This window comes from Lissotriton vulgaris, chromosome 1_1, assembly GCF_964263255.1.
Source record: "Lissotriton vulgaris chromosome 1_1, aLisVul1.2, whole genome shotgun sequence".
Lineage (NCBI taxonomy): Eukaryota > Metazoa > Chordata > Amphibia > Caudata > Salamandridae > Lissotriton > Lissotriton vulgaris.
Window position 1 is genome coordinate 1,322,677,736 of NC_141685.1, and position 19,842 is coordinate 1,322,697,577.

Below are 19,842 nucleotides of genomic sequence, written 5' to 3' on the forward strand. Positions count from 1 at the left end.
CCAACCCCATCACCCCATGCTACAGTCCTATCCCCTGCTGCTGTCCCCTGCAAAGTAAGTGCTAATGGCTTCCAATCAGCAGCTTCTGTCACACCTGGAGGGAGGAAGACACACCTCATGCTGTGACAGTCGGAGCAGGACAGCCCTTTGTCATTCTGTCTCTGACATTAGCCAGCTGGTCTGACTTCAAGAGCAAGAGCTTAAGACTAACAACAGCCTTTCACGCTGTGCACCAGGGCTGGAGTCCTTAGTAGACCAAAAAACATCCCACAAACTGGCTTCGGCCAAAGACCCATCGGCCGATGCCCAGTTTAAATCTTCCGGTGCAGGAAGCCGTCTGGTCGGTACTCAAAGTCTTTCTGTCGTCTACCAAGGGTGGGCCGATCCAGATGCTGGCAGACAACATGTAGTACTGCAACAAGCATGGTGGAGTGGCATTTCGTAGCCTCTGTTTGGAAGCTAAGGCTTTTTGATGCCTGGACCATCACATAATTTGCCTGACTGTCAGTCACCAGGCAGACTCTCTCACATCAGGGTGGAGGAACTCAACCGGCTTGGCTGGCCGATCACATGCGGCGTCTGCACCTATAGGTGGTGCAGGACATCTTCGCTCAGTGGTATCTCTTAACGGCCTTCAGATGCAAAATGCTCTTTAAGACAATCAAGCACTGCATCAACCCCCACCTGACCCCCCTATCCTACATGCCAGAGAAAAGTGTAATGCCATCAGCCTCTATCTCTGAGAAAAAATAGGAAAGATCAGACAGCACATTGACAGTACGATGCCTGCTTCTCCTCTTACACCCATCACTTCTCATAGAATCTTGCAGTGGTCATCCTTCAAAGCCCTATCTCTCACACGTCTCGCCAACATACTCCACTCCTTCAAAACCACTTGTTATAAAGATGATGTCTTACGTTTGTCCTTCATGAAAGCGCACTTCGGGGGGGCTCTCTCACCCCTACTGGCCACTTTCCATGTCGACCTCTCTCTGTCTCTAGAGTATCTTCCTAGAAGCTCTCAAGATAAGCTAGATCCTCCCACGCCTAAATAGATCTACAATAGTGTAGTGTAGTTCCTATATTCCCAATAGGCTCTGCGCATTGGAATAACATAAACGACAGTGTAGACGTAGGACTGAGGTCGACAAGGTCTCTATTGAATATGTTAGACCTAATTATGTGTGCCAGCTAGCTCAGAGGTCACTAGAAAGTTTCTTGAGTAAACAAGAAGGTGTTAACTTTCCTGGATAGACAAGAAGGGATTAGTTTTTGACAACCGCATAAACATGACAACTTTGCTGCCCCAGAATAAGGAGTATATGTCGCGGAAACAATAGATAGCTATTTCACTCAGTCAATCGTACATGCTTAGTTTCACCAGAAGTGCAGGGAAATAGAGAGACGGGCGTTTTCAAAAAAAGGGTTATTTATTGAGCAGTCTACTTTCTCATGCAAGAGAAGTGAATTGCCACAATTGCAATACTTGTCATAAAGTAAAGTGCCTACAGTAAAATAAGTATTATGAAATAATACTGTAAAAGCATTTATATGGTCTCTAAGCCATAAGATACTTAAAATGGATAAAATACATACAACGATAAAATAATGACTAAACGTACTCAACTGGTGTTTCTAAGATACGCCTACCCCAGTGTACCTAACCTAAACCTAAGCCTAGTACAGGGAAGGAGTAGATGAGTTACAGTTTTTGCCAAGAATCTGAATCAAGAATTCTCTGTGGGTCTAATCAGCCCCGTACCTTGGTTATAGAATGAAGGAGGTCTTGTATCTCTTTCTGAGGACTCGATCTCCCAGCAACCCGCGAGGGTGACCGGGAAACACTGGAGCTGGATTTCTCAGCAGGAGAAAAGACAGTGTCTCTTTCAGTGTGTCAGCTGGGAGGGTCGACTTCCTTCGGCACTCGCATCAGCAGGGCGTCGGCCAAGTAGATAGCCGATCTGCTCCAAACCACTGTGTGTTGCTTAAGGCAGATGCTGGTATATTTATACATGGAAGGTGCCAAATTTGACGTAAGTTTGGACATAAGACGTCACTAAGAACTCATAGTTCTTTCAGGACTCCAGGAGTTTTAGGACAAATCAATACAGAAGCAGGGGGAATTCCCGGGCTGCTGGAGGCTTGGTTTGTTCAACAACACTTTGTGCTTTCTAGGAGTCTATGGAAGTAGCCTTGCCGTATTTGGACTGCATTGGCTATGTCTTAATATGGGTATGATTCTTATGCCTGTATAAGGGTATGATTTGATATAGCCACATAAGGACATGAAATCGGGAACATTAACTAGAGTCCTAGAATCATCTACAATAATAGACCATTATGACCTTGCCATTGACTGACGCATCACTCACCTGCTCTTCATCAGCAGGATCATCATAAAAAACAGTGTCCGATCCACCCAAAATCACATCTATGCTGACCACCTCTTTCACAGCTACCAACTTGACTCAAGATTGCGCTGCAGCATAGAGACCACTACCTAACATATCATAGACAAAGCCATCCTGACCACAGATGAAGAGAACAGCTGCCTTTGATACTGATGAACCACTCAGCTGCCTTCCACGCACTCAACCATCACGCCTTCATCTGTTCTGGAGTCTTGAATGTGATTCACTGGTAATATACTTCACTGGTTCTACTCCTACTTTTCCAATTAACACCAGTTTATACCATGGGCACTTCAGGTTTCAATTGATCCTGATCACATGCAGTCTCCCTCAGGGTTCCACACTGTCTCTTGCCATTTTCAGCCTCTACATGGAGCCCTCTTGGTCTCTACTCACAGGTAACAGAAGCAAGATTTACCAATATGCTGATGATATAGACCTCTAGCGTTTCAAACACTACCTGCATCTAATCCAGACATAGATGTCCAGCAAATATCTAAAGCTCAATCCCAGACAGCATTTATGGTTTGTGGATTCCTAGATTCCACACTCGCCCATTCTAAAGGTATCCTCTGTGTCGCAGTACATGTAATCCGTGGCCTCAAGAAAAATGACCAGTACCATCCTGTTAGAATTCTGTGAAGGCTACTGCAGCACAATTTGATATTGGCCCTGCATAACCAAAGGTAGCGGTTCAAGGACCTGTGGGCCTCAGGATAGCTGACCCAGCAGCCTGTTCAATGCGCAGTCAGGAATTAGCTGCCAAGCTTCCTCTTGTCCTGCAACAGGGCCCAATGGATGTGATTGCTGCCTAGGGGTCATGTTTGTAACGGCAAGTAGAGCAATAGCCCAGCTATCCATTTTCCCAAACCACCTTTTCCATCAAAAATCATCAGGATGTAGACTTGTGACAGCTGTCCCGGCACACTGTTCGCTGTGCCAACAGGGCACCACAAATGGTGTAAGCTTTCTTCGACCCTTGTGGGAGGCACCATCTTTTAGCCCAAGAAAAACTGAAACAAGAGCAGTTGGTCGGGTACCCCACTTGCCACTTTGAACAAGGCACGGTCCCAGATGTCATGTGTTGCCCTTTTCCAGGCCGCACCACAAACCGCAAATGGAAAAACCCATGTTTATGATCGCATACAGGGCAGTCACATAATAATATGTTGGATGGAAGTGTCGACTACTAGTCAGGGGCTTACCATCCTGCAACGATGGTGGTCCGGTGCTTGTACGACCACCATCATGATCAGGTCCTTAGTCATTTAAATCACTTAACACTTAACGCGCTACCAGGTTGACTTCTGCCTCCCCAATGATGTACAGTGCCTCCTTCTTAATACCAGATCGGTGGCTATACACAGAGAGGAAATTCATTAACTCATCCTTGAATCTAATTATGACTTATTATTTATAATGAAGGCCTGGCTCCATGATACATCTGTTCCTGGAATCCCTATGGCGGTGTATGATTCTTCCAAATTTGACATGTAGACTGATGTGAACTAGGTGCTGGTGTGGCAGCCATTTTCACTAGCATCTCAAATGCTGACAGAATGTGGTAAATGGTTTTTTTTTGTTACAAATAATGGAGTTTCATTTTGCCCCAATTTCCACATTATTGATTACTGGGGTGGTTGTCTATCGCACCCCTCTACCCATCCTCCTATCTTGCAACTAGTGTTGCAATGATCTGGCCAATGTCATTGGCGGGACAGCTCTTTCCACTTCACAATTACTTATTGTAGGTGATGTTAATAATAAAGCTGATGATTTTATATCTTCTGTTATTACTGCTTTAATTGAGTCTTGTACATTTTTTGGGTTGGAACAGTAGGTCCAATTTCTTTTATGATGTATGATTTTGATTTAAATACACAGAGAGAACGTATTTACTGAATGTTGTTCAAATAAGTTTCATAGTTAGCTGAGAAAAATCCTTGTTTAAATTTCATATCAAAATTTAATTTTTTTCGCTATCTGTGAATGTTACCAGTTGAAAAGCTGATCAATCAGTAAGCACTGATGCTGGAAATTCTGCTTTTATGGAGGAATTACACAATTTCCAATGTATCTACTCGTTTAGGCAAAGTCAAATGAAAATTTACAAAGATAACAGATTCTTGGACTCCATGCAGACAGAATAGGTGTTTTAGGGCGAAGTATAATTTTGAAAATGGCCACAAGAGGGCACTTTTTTAATTATGATACCTCATCTAAAGTGAATTGGCACTGCAAGGGCTCACTGTGATTGCAAAGTTCACTGTGATTGCCAAATTCGTGTTCTTTTGTCAACATGGCCTTCTGCCTATGCTGACATTGTGACTTCAACAGATGTCCATTAACAAACATTTTAAACATGCAAACATCACAGGCTTTGTTCATCTGCAGCAAGCAGAGGTCTCTACCGTTATTTTACCCTGGGTGGGACAGGGACAGAAAATAGGCTTGGGCACCAAAACAAATGGTTTGCATTGAATAGATCAAAATGTGCTCTACATTTGGACAACCTCTACAGTGCTTTCTCCAGTATGCCTCCCAAACATGTGACACCCACACCACCGGCATGAACACCTTACAAAGCCAATCGGCCACTGCTATTGTTGCAAGTTGAAATTGGCAACGCATTTAGCGTGACTACGGGAAGGATAGTGTTAAGGAGCGCGTGAAGGTATGTGTGCAGCACCTAGCGTTGGCCAGGTGATATTTGATTTTATTGCAAGGCCCGGAGGCTAATATTATGCATCTTACCTTTATTGCTCTCAAACACAGCAGCAACAAACACTAGAATCAGAACACTATAAAAATTCTAGAACATTGAACTTGCATTTAATCTTAGAACCGGCAGCCATCTTCCACTTTTGTTGCTGCTCGAGCACAGATAAGTCAATTCATATCTTACAATATATGAATGTGGTATGTTTGGATTTGAGTTTTTAAAAATGTATGGATATGATATACTCTGTGCCACATTGTGTGCCTCACAGCAGCAGTTCACATGCAGCCATGAATCTACATTTCCAACACAAAACTGCCCCACATGCTAACCTGTCAGCGCTGCATACAATATCCAGGAATTACTTAACTGGCCATTCCCGGAATGAAGAACACAAATATTTAATGAGTCATAAATACGTTTGAAAGTGCAATGTCATCACAGATTTGATTCTCTAGTGTAGCAAAACAATCCAAATCTTTGAGCTGTGCTGTATTTAAAAGAGATGTTTGTCATTACTTTGTCAGGGAATACTCCTGCATAGCTTTACTTTCCTATCTTCACCCCTTATCTCTAACATTGAAACTAGGATTAATTTGACTCATCACTTCTATACTAATCCAAATCCTAACAAATGTCGCAAATTAATTTACATTACATTACATCATAAATAGGGAACTTTAGCCCTTAACTGTATTACATAATTATGTATTTTAACTTGTGTATGAAATTTCACCAAATGAGAGCCTTAACATATGTTAAGTACTTAAATATAGGAATATTTACATTAAATTGAAGAGGACTATGAAATGGGAAATATTTATAATACTAATCAATTTAATTTTAGATAATGACAAAAATTGTGAACCACTGATACACTGGAAATTAAATAGTCATTCATAATCTGAATTATTCTTAAATATGTAATTATCCTCACATTAAATACATTACATGAAACTAACCGTAATTCTAATGCAAACCAATAAAATGTCTTAATGTTACATTAAATAGCTTCTTTTGAATGAACTAAAATGGACAACCATATATACCTAAATACATCGAAAGGTTTGGCTATGTTAAAATCCATTATTTACTTACATTAGAAGTATGGGATGTCTGAATAGCAGGATTCAAATTGATACTGTTATATATGTGATTCTGCTATATGATGTCACTTGAAATCTAATACGACAAGCAGTTACCTAAGACCTAAGTTAGTTGTCCATGCAAACTGGAAGTAGGCACTCAAACAGCCTCCTATCTAAAAGAGAACAAAGCTAAGTTTAGGTAGGCTAATGCAAAATAAATACACGTAAGACTAGTTAGTTAAATGGAAAATCCTTTAATTTATCTGAAAGATAAAAAATAAAGAAGCATAGCTAGTCTTTGAGCGTTATCTCGTGCACTAGTACTGTATCACTAGGTACCGATTTGAAGTGTCACTATTACAGTTGTACATTCCTTCAATTCTATATACAATATAAATGCGTCACTAGATGTAATTTGTTTAGGTGGCTTCTACATATATTCAATTTTACCACAATACACACTCCTAAACTTAATATCCCATTCTGTAGTACAGCTTTTCATAAGTTCAGTAAACAATGAGTCCAATTTTGGTGGCTTTTTATCTAGCCATCCGCTTGCTTCAAATAACTCACACCAAAAAGCACTTGTAAATAAACCTGCATATCTCTGTATTAACAGCAGGCGCGACTAGTATATGCTGAGGATACCTTAAACTATTCACCTTTTTGACTGAAGGTATAGTTCTGTTCTTCGTAAGCTTTCTAGGGTCCAGCTTTACCATATACAGGCAATATTATTTATTGTCCGTCCTACAAATTCATGGAGTGTTTTACAAAAGGCAGAGAGCAGAGGAGGGTGGGGTACAACCTGACAGTCAAGTACAGATGAGAAAACACCACAGTTTTTTTTAGCACGGTTGCATGGGGAGGGAGGAGAGATGCAAGATTTGCAGAGACAAACCCCAAGTCCTTCTGGCAATTGTCTAGAGAATGTTCTACTCAACTAGTGGCTGTGATGAAGTTATACATTCTGCATTTTTTTGCTGTATGGTGGGTAGGCATGTGGACCAAGGTGTCTGTACAATGAAGGAGTCAAAGGTTTGATCTATTCCAGACTGTTTTGTCTTTACAATAATTTCGCACATGAGCATGCTAAGGAAAGATTCTAAAGAAGAGAACATGCATGTTTTTACTATCATCAACACTTACTAATGCTATTCCAGCGGATTTTACCTCTCTTTAGAATAATGCTATGTTTTGCCCAGCTAAGGATTTGAAGTAGACCATTTTAATATTTGCAAAACATTTACAGTTTCCAAAACTATTGGATTGATTTGACACCAACTATAAGTTATTTACTCATCAAATTCTTTCTCTAAATGACTCCTTCGGGAGCCTTTCGATTATACATCAGGATTACAAAACCAGTTAAACTAACAAACATATTCCACTGATGATTCTGTTAAAATCTTTAACTGCTTTTGTCCATTGTTGCTCTTAATTTGGCACTTCTGTTTTTATTATGAATCAATGTTATGAGAATTTGTCAATTATTTCTCATTTATCAGTTTAATTTTTGCAGTACTATTTAAGAAAGTAACCTGTGTGTGCCATTTGCTGCACCTGCCGTTTCCAGTGAGTGATTCCTATCAAACTGGCACTATGTCAAATTTTTGAATGAATGACTGATGGCGGATGTTTCTTTTTTGCTTTTTGTTGTTTTTGTTGGCGTTGCCATCTACTTTTATTATTCAAAAACTTGTCATTTTTGCTTTTTGGTATCATTCAATGTTATCTTGGGGTTATAATATCTATATTCACATTCAGTTTTCCAATAGTTACGTAAAGAAAGTAACTTAGATCTTTTTGTTGATCTGCAACAAAAAGTTGCGAATCATGAGCCACCACAACCAACGAAGGAACCAAAAAGACATGAGAAGTTGTGTTCATGCTGAAGGGCACTGCTCAGGTAACATTTCACAAATTAGGGAATGCTGAATATTGCGATCATTTTTTGGGATGGGTTTCATCAAACCTATTTGTCGTTGGCAACACAATGTCTTTTGAAGTATCCAACAATATTAATGATTTTTTTTTTAAAAAGACATATTTTATTAATTTTCTCAAGATATAGCACCTGATATGATTCTTATTACAGACAGCGTATTGTTTCTCAACATGGGTAGTATAGCTTTCCTAGGTATAGCATATAGAATACAGTCTAAGGTGGGGAAGGCCAATATTATTAATGTAGAATTGTATTGGCGAGTGACAGTGAGAAAAATTACTGTGTAAAATATTTATATGAAGTAAAGCAAAATTCCGTCTCTTAATATCATAGTTAGAAGGCCATTTCCTCAAGGCATCATTAGTAAATTGACCTTTTTTTATATTGCACAAACTACCAGCACTTAATCCATGTCAAGGTGCTTCCAAATTTCAAGCAGTGGTACAGGCAGCTAATAATTTGACCAGCATCAAGGTATGTGTCCACATAGAGAGACAGAACGACTTCTGGTTGCAAAGATGATAACCTATCTCATAGACAACATCCCCTCCCTAATAAATACTGAACTCCAGCTAGTTTGTCCCCGCAACTTACTGTGATCTAATTTGTACATAGTTTAAAGTTCATGATGCAAATGTGACATCTAACTCCTGATTGGCTCTACAAAGAGTTTAAAGTTGGCAGCTCAGGAGCAAAAACGGGTGCACGCTTCCTTACTTAAAATATTACAATCCAGATGTTAGTATCCAAGGTAATTAGAACAGAGGTGCAGTGAATAAGTATGCGCATGCTTATGGATGGACAGCACTTTTTCTGAAGGGTCTGAAGGTTCATAAAGATGAGGCAGGGTTAGTCACATTTCAGGCTGGTGTCTGGAGGCAACACCCTATTCCAGAATGCTCTACACACTCAAACCTCTCTGCTGAGTCTTAGTTATTTGAGGGTGGCTTTGGATATCCCATGCTGGTGACTCAAGGTCAGTTCCTCTTAATAGATTTTACAGAAGGGGTTAGCAAAAAGTCCGCTAAGGCCGTTGGCAAATAAGAAAGTGGTATGTAGAAGAATTTTGCATCCCAGCCGACAGAATAGCGAGTGTGGGGGTGCTGCGCCGTCAGCCCATGCTCCATGCAGTTGGTCACTAGGGTCAGATTCTCGCTGCCACTGGTAAGGGAAGTCCTGGCATATTCACAATCTGTGGATGAAAGGAAAAATCAGTTTCACTTATGTTCGCCTTTGCTAGTTTACAGTGCCACGAAACAGTCTGGCGTACAGTGTGCGGTGTATTAATACCTAACAACGCTTCTGTTTTCCCCTAGGTGCAGGGACTCATGTTTATGGGCAGTTCTGCTGGTGAGCAATAATACCCTAATGACTGTGTCACCTCACCCTATTACATACAAGCAGTGTCATTTCCATGTATGCCTTTATCTTCAGAGCATGTGCAGTTCCATGCTTGATACACTGTAACTTAGGAGAGCAACCACAGTTTGAAGCCCATCTATCATCATCCTTACAAGATAAGGAGCAGTTTGGGTCCTGTGACATCCTATAGAAGGAGAACATGTACAGTTTTATGCCTGTTGAACTCTGCATCCCAAAAACATGTGGGCTTTGATACTTGTGACATTGAATATCATAGTAGCATACACAGTTTCAAGCCCCTCTCAAGCTGCATAAAGCTACAACACTGTTTGATTACTTTGACATCTTGACTCAAAGAGCATACAATGTTTCATGCCTTTCTCATCCATACTAATATAATAAAGAGAGAGACCAAACCTTTGAGGCGGGTAAGCTCCGGAACCACAGCGCCAACTGGAGCTCCGCATGCAGCGTTGGAAAGGTGAGTATAAGCAGATGGACATAGGCTATACACCAGCCCAACATATACATTACAAAGGAAAAATACCGTTAGGGACAAAGTAGTCGGTTGTGGGCGTGGGCTTGTGCGGTAAAGCGATGGCCGTATGCTTGCAGTGGGCGTGTCGTGCGGGGGGATAGCGTTCTGGGGCGTTTGACGTAGACGCGCTGTGTGGCATCTAAGTGCACCACGCCGTGTTTGTGGAGTGCGTATTGTGCATGCAAGGACCGATCATAGGTGTCGGCGGGAGCGGACACACACGTTCGCCTCCCGCGGCAAGGTCACAAAACAGCAGAGCACACGCTCACCTTCAGCGCCTTCAGCAAAACAATTGACAGATTCTGAGCGCCCACACAGACAAAACATCTGTGCATTCATCTGCGGGTGCAGAGGCGCTTGAGCGCTGGGGCGCTATTAAAAAAGTAACGGACTGTTGGTGACACACGTACAGAATCGCGTGACGGCTGTTGGACACTATGAGGCCAAGGGGCAAAACTGCATCCACACACGCTAAACGTTGGCGCTGCAGAGGCACCTATCACTATGGCGCTTCCTCACACTGGCTAGACAAGCGGAGGCACATGTTCGGCTGCAATGGACACCTAGCGTTACTGTGTATGCCGTGCTCTACTACACAGGTAAAAAAGAACTTTCTAGACTTTCATTTTCATCCCCGGACAAGGTCGGGCGGGCCGCTAGTCCTGTATATTTCAGGAGATGAAGTAGTCTGAGGACAGTGTCACTCTGAGTGACTAGAGCACACAACGTTTATTGCCTGAATCATAACTTCAAACTTAGTTTGGTGTCTCACACATCATACATCAAGTAAGCATGCATTACCCAGTGTTATGCCTGTGTCAGCCTCTATCGCTCATGAAAGCGAGGAACTTCTGATGCCTGGGTCCCCCTGAATCACTAGGGCGTGCGTGGACTGGGGATTGGGAAACCCCGTAGACATCATGAGAGCAGGTAGAGTATGGTGTTTGTGGCCCTTCCTCTGTATTACCTAGAACAAACTAGAGGGCTTGCCTCTGGCAAACTATATCAGGAAAGCAGGCAGCACTGACAAACATAACTGTGAGACTGCAAGCGCACAGCTCATTAACAGTCTTTTGCAAGGTAAGTGCCCACATTCATTATTTCATGCACCCTACCTGGTCATGTTCACAATTTCATGTAATCTAAAGGGAGAGCTAGTATTCTCCGTTTAGTGTACGTTAAGACCTTACAATCATCCATGTGTGCACACAAAGGGCTTACATTAGTTTGTGTGCCTGAAGAACAAACATTAATCCTCTTACGCACCTGAAGCATACACATGTATCTGAAGTGCTTGGGTTCAGTGTCTCAGTTGCCCAAAGTACTGGCCTTCATACAACCAAAGAGCTCACATTCACTTATTTGTGCACTTTAAGAATGCACAGTCAATCTTATGCACCTGTAGATCAGACTTATTCCACACTGACACTTTGGGTCTCACATTCTCAACATCAAGCACCCGAATAGTACGCATGACCTTCTCTTTCGAACAGCTCATCGTTACAGTAATATATACATTGGGCTCACATTATTTTATGTAGCAAAAGACCTACAATCTATCCTCTTGTGTGCCTGAAGAGCCTATGTTCACCCTCTTATGCAGCCAAAGAGACCACATACATCATCTCGAAGACCTAAAAGACTCCTAAGTAAGACATTTTGCATCAGAAGAACTTGTAATCACCATCTCATTGTACCCAAGAGCACATATTCACCCATTACTGCATCAACGGAGTTTACATTCACAGTCGCATGTGGCCAAATAATTCACAGTCAACTTTTTGAGAACATAAATATCTTACATTTCACACCTCTGTGCACACCAGGAACACAAATTGGCCCTCCAGTGCACCCTGAGCCCACAATTGCTCTCATGCACAGGAAAACCACAATTAATGTATTTTGCCCGATTGGCGTTCACATTCTCATGAAACAGTAATGCAAATATTTGCCCTTCTTGTGCATTCCAAGACAGCACCGTCACCTGAGAAGCAGTTCATATCACATTTTTATGCACCTAAAGAACTGACATTTGCCATCTTGTGCACACTGAGTGCCCACATTCAAACTATTGTGCACCCAAAGATCTTAGATCCCCTTTTAAAACACCCAAAGAGCTCACAACCCCCCTATCATGCACCTGGGGTACATCAGGTACATAGTCATTCACCCATTCACCCAAAGAGCTCAAAGCCTCCCCAGTCATCCTCTGAGTTGAACTTCAGCATCATATGCAAATGCAGAACTCATAAAACCTACTTGGTGCATTCAAAGAAGTCACATTCATTTTCACATGCAATCTAAGGGATCACACTAAAAAAAGCCTCCTGGTCACTCACAACAATAAATAAATAAATACATAAATAATAATTTTCTTTTGAGAAATGAATGTTTCTTGGAACCTTGGACAAATTTGCTTTGGTTCCGGTGATGGAATAATACTTAAGTGATTTTCAGTACTGGCATCTGTTTTGTTCTATCCTGGTAACTCACAGGCATTGAGGTAGTGCTCTCCATAAGTCGTCTTAATCTCCTCAGGCACGCGGCTCCAGACCCACTGGAGGTTCTTGACAACAGACTCCGGGTTCATGATGGGGGTTTTGAAATGACCAGGCTCGATGATGGAGACTTTCACACCAAATGCACTGAGCTCCCTCCTGCAGAACGGAACAAGGGTTCAACGATTAAATCTCATACGCAACATCTGTGCTCTTGGGAGTAATAGTGTATAATTACGCATTCCGATGTGTAATGGTGACATGTGCAAGCAATAGTCCAAAGATTACTGGAATCAAAGGTAGATGTGTTCCACACAGAACTCGTCTACCTTTGATATTTGATGCCTCCATCTATAGTGTGATGGATTAGATTCAAGCCAATGGTTTGAAGTTCTCTCTCGCAGCTTCCAGCAGGTGCTCTAGAGCTTTATGCAGTTTTAGTAAATTTCTCTTTCGGTACTACAGAACTGCCTTATGTGTACTGTTGGAGAGCGCGCACTGTTCATTCAATGGATCATTTTCTCCTAATGTCTTGTCTGTCTTCATGCCAACCACTGGCAGCAGAAACTCAAATCAAATAATGTTCTCAATTGAAATGTCTGCCTGAGACTTGTCAGATTTCTATGTCTTTACAGTGAGTACAGTTCATGATATATCTTGAAAACAACATAAGGAAATATCTCAGCCATTAAACAAATACTATGTCTGAACTATTTTGACACCAAATGACCATTATTCTTGAGTTCCAACAAAATATAGACTTAGTCTATATTAGAATGTGAAGCTCATTATAACATTAATAAATGTTTCTATGTTCCACCTATGCTAGTATAGGCAAAGGAAAGATTTATTTATTTATTTATTTATTTTTGCAATTTTTAAAGCGCTACAATTACCCGTGGGTGTCTCGGCGCTAGGGGCTAGGAACTGATACCGGTGGTTAGATCTCTAGGCAGAAGTTAGATTGATTTATAGTTAGTCATGTCGTTGAGAGAACAACCAAGTCTTTAGTTGCTTTCTGAAGACAATCAGAGATGGGCTGGTTTTTATATTAAGAGGGAGGGAGTTCCATAATTTAGCAGCAGCTATAGTAAAACATCTGTCTCCCCAGTTAACTTTCTTTGTTCTGGGTATCTGCAGCAGATGAGCCGTGTTGGAACGAAGCGTTCTGAGAGTTGCCAAAGGCTTAAAGGAATTTTTAAGGAATTTGGGTCCCGTGTTGTTTATTGCCTTGTAGACAATACAAAGGGCCTTGAACTTCGTGCGACTTCTGACTGGAAGCCAGTGCAATTGATCCAGATGTCCAGAGACCGAGCTGTATTTAGGAATGGTCAATAAGACTCTGGCAGCAGCATTTTGTATCATTTGTAATTTGGAAATAACCTTTTTTTGTGCATTGAGGAGGAGGGCATTGCAATAATCAGTACGTGAAAACACCAGTGTAGATATAAGTGTTTTGCCTGCAGTTATAGGAAGATATGGAAGAAGTTTCTTTATTTTCCTTAAGATGTTAAAAGATGATGATACTACAGCGTTCACGTGATGATGGAACAGGAGTTTGTCATCAAATATTACTCCCAAGTTTCTGACTTTGCTGACCGGTTGAGGTGGAGTTCCCAGTTCCTCTGGCCACCATAAAGGGGACCACAAAGGTTGAATACTTCCAAAGAGCATGACCTCCGTCTTAGATGAATTAAGTTTTAAGCAGTTGGAGGCCATCCAACTGCTAATGGCTCTCATACCGTCCTTGAAGTTTGCTGCAACATTAGGTCCATTTTTATGTATGGATAATACCAACTGAGTGTCGTCGGCGTAAGTTGTTAGGTTGATGTTATACTCTTTTATTACCCTCGCTAAGTCCGAAACATAGATATTAAAAAGGGTCGGACTTAGCGAGGAACCCTGAGGGACTCCACACGGAAGGCTGAAAGTAGGTGAAGTGAAAGTACCTAACTTGACTGCCTGCTTGCGGTCAGCCAGGAAGGATGTGATAAGATCTTTGGCTCTATGTTTGATACCAATGGCCTCGACACGGCCGATCAAAGTAGAGTGATCGACCGTGTCGAAAGCCGCCGACAAGTCCAACAGAATCAGGACAGCCTGTCCACCCTTGTCCATCGTGGCCCTTATTTCATCTGCCGCCTTAATCAAGGCAGTCTCTGTTCCATGACCTTGTCGGAAGCCGAACTGGGTGTCATCTAACAGGTCATTAGTTTGAATATAGTCAGACAGTTGTTTGATCATGACAGATTCAAAGATCTTAGCTGGGAATGGCAGTGAAGCAATAGGACGATAGCTGGAAGGCAGTAAGGGGTCCAGGGAAGGTTTTTTGAGGAGTGGCCTGATTATGGTGTTTTTCCAAATTGTAGGGTAAGAACCTGTAGAAAACATAATATTACAGATATGTGTCAGTGGTTTAGTAATTATGTCAGGAATAGTATTGAGTATGGAAGGGTGGCAAGGGTCCAATGGAGAACCGGATTTAATTGACTGAATTAATTTATAAATGAGTTGAGGGTTTATTCTGGTAAATTCCGTTAAAGCTGTCGAGGTGGGATTTATCCGACTGTTAGAAGAATCAGTAATGTCAGAATTTGGGGTAAAATCTTTGAATATAGATGTGACCTTTTCAGAAAAGAAATCGGCCAGTACATTACAAAGAGTTTGTGATGTTTCAGTAAGAGGGTTGGGTGGTTCGGCGAGGTGGTTTACAACTTCAAACAGTTTCTTCATGCTGCTTCTAGCTTGATCTATTTGAGTGGTGTAGTAGATGTTTTTTTCTGTTGCTATGCTCTGCTTGTAATTATGAAGAGCAGCTTTATATGTTGCTTTGTCTGATAGGTTGTAATGTTTGCGCCAATGGCGCTCAATATTACGACAATGTTGTCGTTGAAGTCTAAGATTTTCTGTAAACCATGGGGCCAAAGGGGTCTTCCTATTATGTTTGGATGTTCTGGATGGAGCTAATGTAGAAAAAGCCCCCTCCAGAATAGAAGTGTATGTGGTAGCTGCAATATTAGAGTCAGTTACCATGTCTATACCCATGAAAGCATCAGTAAGAGTCTGTGTGAGTTGATTATAATCTAAATTTTTCCAGTCTCTGGTGATAAGATGAGGGTTCTGAGATGTATTTTTAAATGCTGTTGATTTAATTTGAATATCGAATAGAATGGCAAAATGGTCAGACCATGTTAAGGGAAGTATTTTATTCATGATAATGTAGGGGTTATTAGTAAAAATGCCATCAAGCGTGTGTCATGCTTTGTGTGTTGGAGCTGTTATCAGTTGTTCAAGGTCTACAGAAAGAAGGTCATTAATAAGCTGGTCAGTGTCTCTATCTGACAGGGATTCGAGATGAAAATTAAAATCTCCCAGAATAGTAAAGTGTTTGTGGTCTGCGGCTAACTCACTCAGTTGATGAAGTTGTGAGAGAAAAATCGAACGAGAGCCTGGAGGTCGATACAAAAGAGTGCCTGTGAATGTTTGGTTAGTAGTAAGAGTGACCGTAAAGGCAAGCGCCTCACAGCTCCTGTGTTTTAAATCAATAGCTTTAACGCGGAGGCTGTTGCGATATATTATTGCAATCCCTCCGCCTTTATGGGCAGAGATGCGGTCCTGCCTGTGGACACAATAATCTTCTGGCATAGCAGCCTTGAAATCAGGTCCTGATGCATCGTCTCCCCAAGTTTCGGTAAGAAATAGGAGGTCGATAGCGTAAGTGTTAAGTAACTCTAGTATGTCAATTCTATGGCAAGGAAGCGAGCGGACATTAACTAGTGCAGCATGTATCAGTTTCTAGGGTTTTGGAGTTGGAGTTATCGAATTATTATGTGTACACAGAGTGCATAGAAATGGCCCTCCAATGGGATCAGCTGTTAAGCATGTGGGGGGAACATGCGCCTTCTGTAAAGTGTTGTTTAAGTTGTGCAGTTCAATTGCAGTATAAACTAACCTTGATGACGCCAGAGAAGTATAGGGGGTGGCCCTGGGCTCGGTCCAGGCTCGGACGGGCGCAGACGGGCTTGGCTTCGGCGCGGCTTCGGCGCGCATCCGGCGCGCCCGCTGCGCCAGCCCGCTGCGCCGTCTGGCCGGAATACACATTATATAGTGTGTGAGGAGGTTGGGAGGGCGGCGCGACTAGAGCGCACCCCCAGCCCTACCTAAGATGGCGCCCACCGCCACAAACAGCAGTTCCCAAAAGACGGCTGGGCGAGGCAGGGCAAAGAAAATACAGCGTGAAAGAAGGTGTCAGTGTGCCTATTTCAATTCCCCAGCTAAAATCACAATTTAGAACCCCCAATAAAAAAAAATCGTAAAAACGCTATTTTTGCCGTTTTTCACATGAAATCATCAGTACATATGCCAAAGAGTAAAAGCCAGTAAAATCGCTCGCAGCCCTAGTGTCTCTCGCTAGGGAGAGCTCTGGAAAGGCAGCGAGGGCTTGAGAGGCCGGCTCTAAATAGCCTGGGAGGGCGGGAGGGCGGCGCGACTAGAGCGCACCCCCAGCCCTACCTAAGATGGCGCCCACCGCCACAAACAGCAGTTCCCAAAAGACGGCTGGGCGAGGCAGGGCAAAGAAAATACAGCGTGAAAGAAGGTGTCAGTGTGCCTATTTCAATTCCCCAGCTAAAATCACAATTTAGAACCCCCAATTAAAAAAAATCGTAAAAACACTATTTTTGCCGTTTTTCACATGAAATCATCAGTACATATGCCAAAGAGTAAAAGCCAGTAAAATCGCTCGCAGCCCTAGTGTCTCTCGCTAGGGAGAGCTCTGGAAAGGTTCAAGCTATACAGCCACCAGCCACCCCCCACACACCCCTGATGCTGAACCTACCACTCATACAACAAGAGCAAGAAATCATTATTCAGTTAGAACATCAAACTCTCAAAGGACCTATCCTTATCATAGGTTTCTAAAATTGCTTTACCAATGAAACTATGTTTTTAATGCTCTCCCTTTATACTTTTTATGCAGCATCAACAATGTATCTCCATATTCTAAACCACAACTGCTAGCCATAGACTTGGTTGTGGCTCCCTTTATGCCAGAAGTGACTGCTTCACTTGCTGGTTGTTGAACACTTTAGTCTACAGTGGTCAGCTAGATATTGTATATGGAGGGCACACAAATAAATGTGTGGCGCACTGGCACCGCCAAACTTTGCGTATCGCCCGTAGCTGGTATGCACCCTTTTCCACCTAAAGCAACTTATTTAATTAGTCTACCTTCTTCTCCACTGATACCTGCTTCAGACGCCACCCCAACACTGGTAAGCAGGTCTGCGACATTGTCCTGTTTACTGCAAAAATAGAATCCATCTAAGCATGTTTTGTGTGTAGCAGTAGCAAAACAGATGCCATCCTCAGGTGTGACAGTATTGAAGACCTACACTTGGTAAACTGATCTTCAGTTACTCTCAGACAGGAGGGGCTGAATGGCTGTAGCAAAGCTCAGGAACTACTATATTTTAGAAGATGATTATTAAGAGAGTGTGTAGAATCTTATTTTTTCACTTTGCTAATATCATGTTCTTGGTTTGACATCCGGTTTGTTTGAGGGGAAAGCTCCTTGAGTGAGGAACAAAATATCTTGTGTTTACATATCAGACCAGTTCTTGTCAGGCAGCCTGCTCTTTCGACATTGGATTTCTAAGGGTGACTTTCCTTAGAATTGTCACTTCTCCCTAATGTTGATTTTTAGCCCCACAACCATTTTGGTTGAGATACGCCTACTGACCCATCACCTGGTTTTTAGATAACATTGCTGGAGAGGAAGTTGTATTATTCCATCCTCACCAAGTAGAAAGTCATTCCATTTCAAGTCGGCTTGCTTCCATGGATTGGAAGTATATTACTTCCATGACAAAAAAAGAGATCAAAATGTAGGTGATATACAGGGAGGCATCCTTTTGTCTTTGGTTTTTCACGTCTGAGTGAAAAACGGAATCCCTTTCAGCCAATCTGATTCTTAAGAGTTGCAGTATATGCAGAAGACAAGGGCAGAGGGATAAGGGAAACCTAACAAGGATGACCACTGAAGATGCCCTGTCTTCTTAGGCAAGGAGTCATGAGGTCCTTTATTAGCGCAAGACCGCCTACAAGATTATTGACTCACGTGACAAGTCTTCCCAGAAAGGCTTGAATATCAAACTTATTAGCTTCACGCCTCCCTTTTTTGGAAAATGTCCCTCTTCCACACCCCCTGCTCCAAAATCTACTTTCACGAGCTTCTAAGTTTTTCTAATATTTATAGGACAGTTTACGACCTGTTTTATTGCATTCTGTTGCAAGGATGATTAAACAACTCCCCTATGTTTCCTGGGACTTTCTAGATAGATGTGCCTCCTTCATTCATTGGTCTTAAGGATATGCAGCCTTTGGCATAGAATATGTCTGAAACCACAGGAACATGGTTTATCTTTTTAATTTCAGTAAGGAGTGTGTTTGTGAGCTAAATCTCTGGAAACCCATATTGCTTTACTTTGTTGGATCTCAGTGTCTCAATGTTAGTCCAAGACGTGTTGCTTATGTAGGCTAGCCATCACAACAGACTATTGGGCATTCTAAAGACTTCCTTATAGGCTAGCTTAACTATGTGTGCGGGAGATCGGACATGCTACCTCCCTGAGCCACAGTTAATGCTTTCCCTTACCTTCTCACTAAAGCCAGAATACCTAAGTTTCACTCTACCGCTTCCACCCTCAGTTCCTCCCTCTTGTGAAGCTTGCTGCCAGGGCCACTATATCCTGAACTTGGTCAACATGAACTGGAGTCATCCAAACAACTCCTCGGCCTCTCAACATCATTTTAAATTGATTGCATTTATTTATTTCTAATTGGCTAAGGTATCCAAAGCATCTGACATACTCAGCCAACTACTGGTTAATAGTTTTATTTCCACTGCCAGGTGTTCACAGCTTTTGCCGAAATTATTCCTTACATATCTTCTCCAGTTTTTAATTGTCTAGTTAGGATACACAGTGATTAATGCTTGTATCGAGTCTGTTTCTTTGGGCAGGGGCGGCCTTAGGCATGTGCAAGCTGTGCACCTGCACAGGGCCACCCAACCCCAGGGGCCGCCATGCCAATATATATCCTTAATATAATAAACCTCTGAGGAGCGATACACATTTACGAAGTGGCCCCTGGCAGGTATTTGGCGGCCTCCGGCTCTGTTCCACTTCCAAACACCCTGAACCCCCCCTCTTCACTGGCCTGAGCGCTTGTGTTCCTCCGGGGGCCCCCTACCTATGCTCCCTGCACAGGGCAGCAATG

The 19,842-nt window shown here is 42.2% G+C and overlaps 1 protein-coding gene across 1 annotated transcript in view; it reads right to left on the minus strand.

Moving 5' to 3' along the window:
- Positions 1–6,458: 6,458 nt before the first annotated feature.
- The window catches only part of LOC147749084 (retinol dehydrogenase 7-like), a 54,711-nt gene continuing 41,327 nt past the window's right edge, over positions 6,459–19,842 (minus strand). The window contains exons 4-5 of the mRNA XM_086965962.1: positions 12,560–12,723; positions 6,459–9,358 (exon numbers count right to left, since the gene is read on the minus strand). Coding sequence (XP_086822088.1) covers positions 9,144–9,358; positions 12,560–12,723 — 379 coding nt within the window. The 3' untranslated portion in view covers positions 6,459–9,143. The remainder of the gene's footprint in view (positions 9,359–12,559; positions 12,724–19,842) is intronic.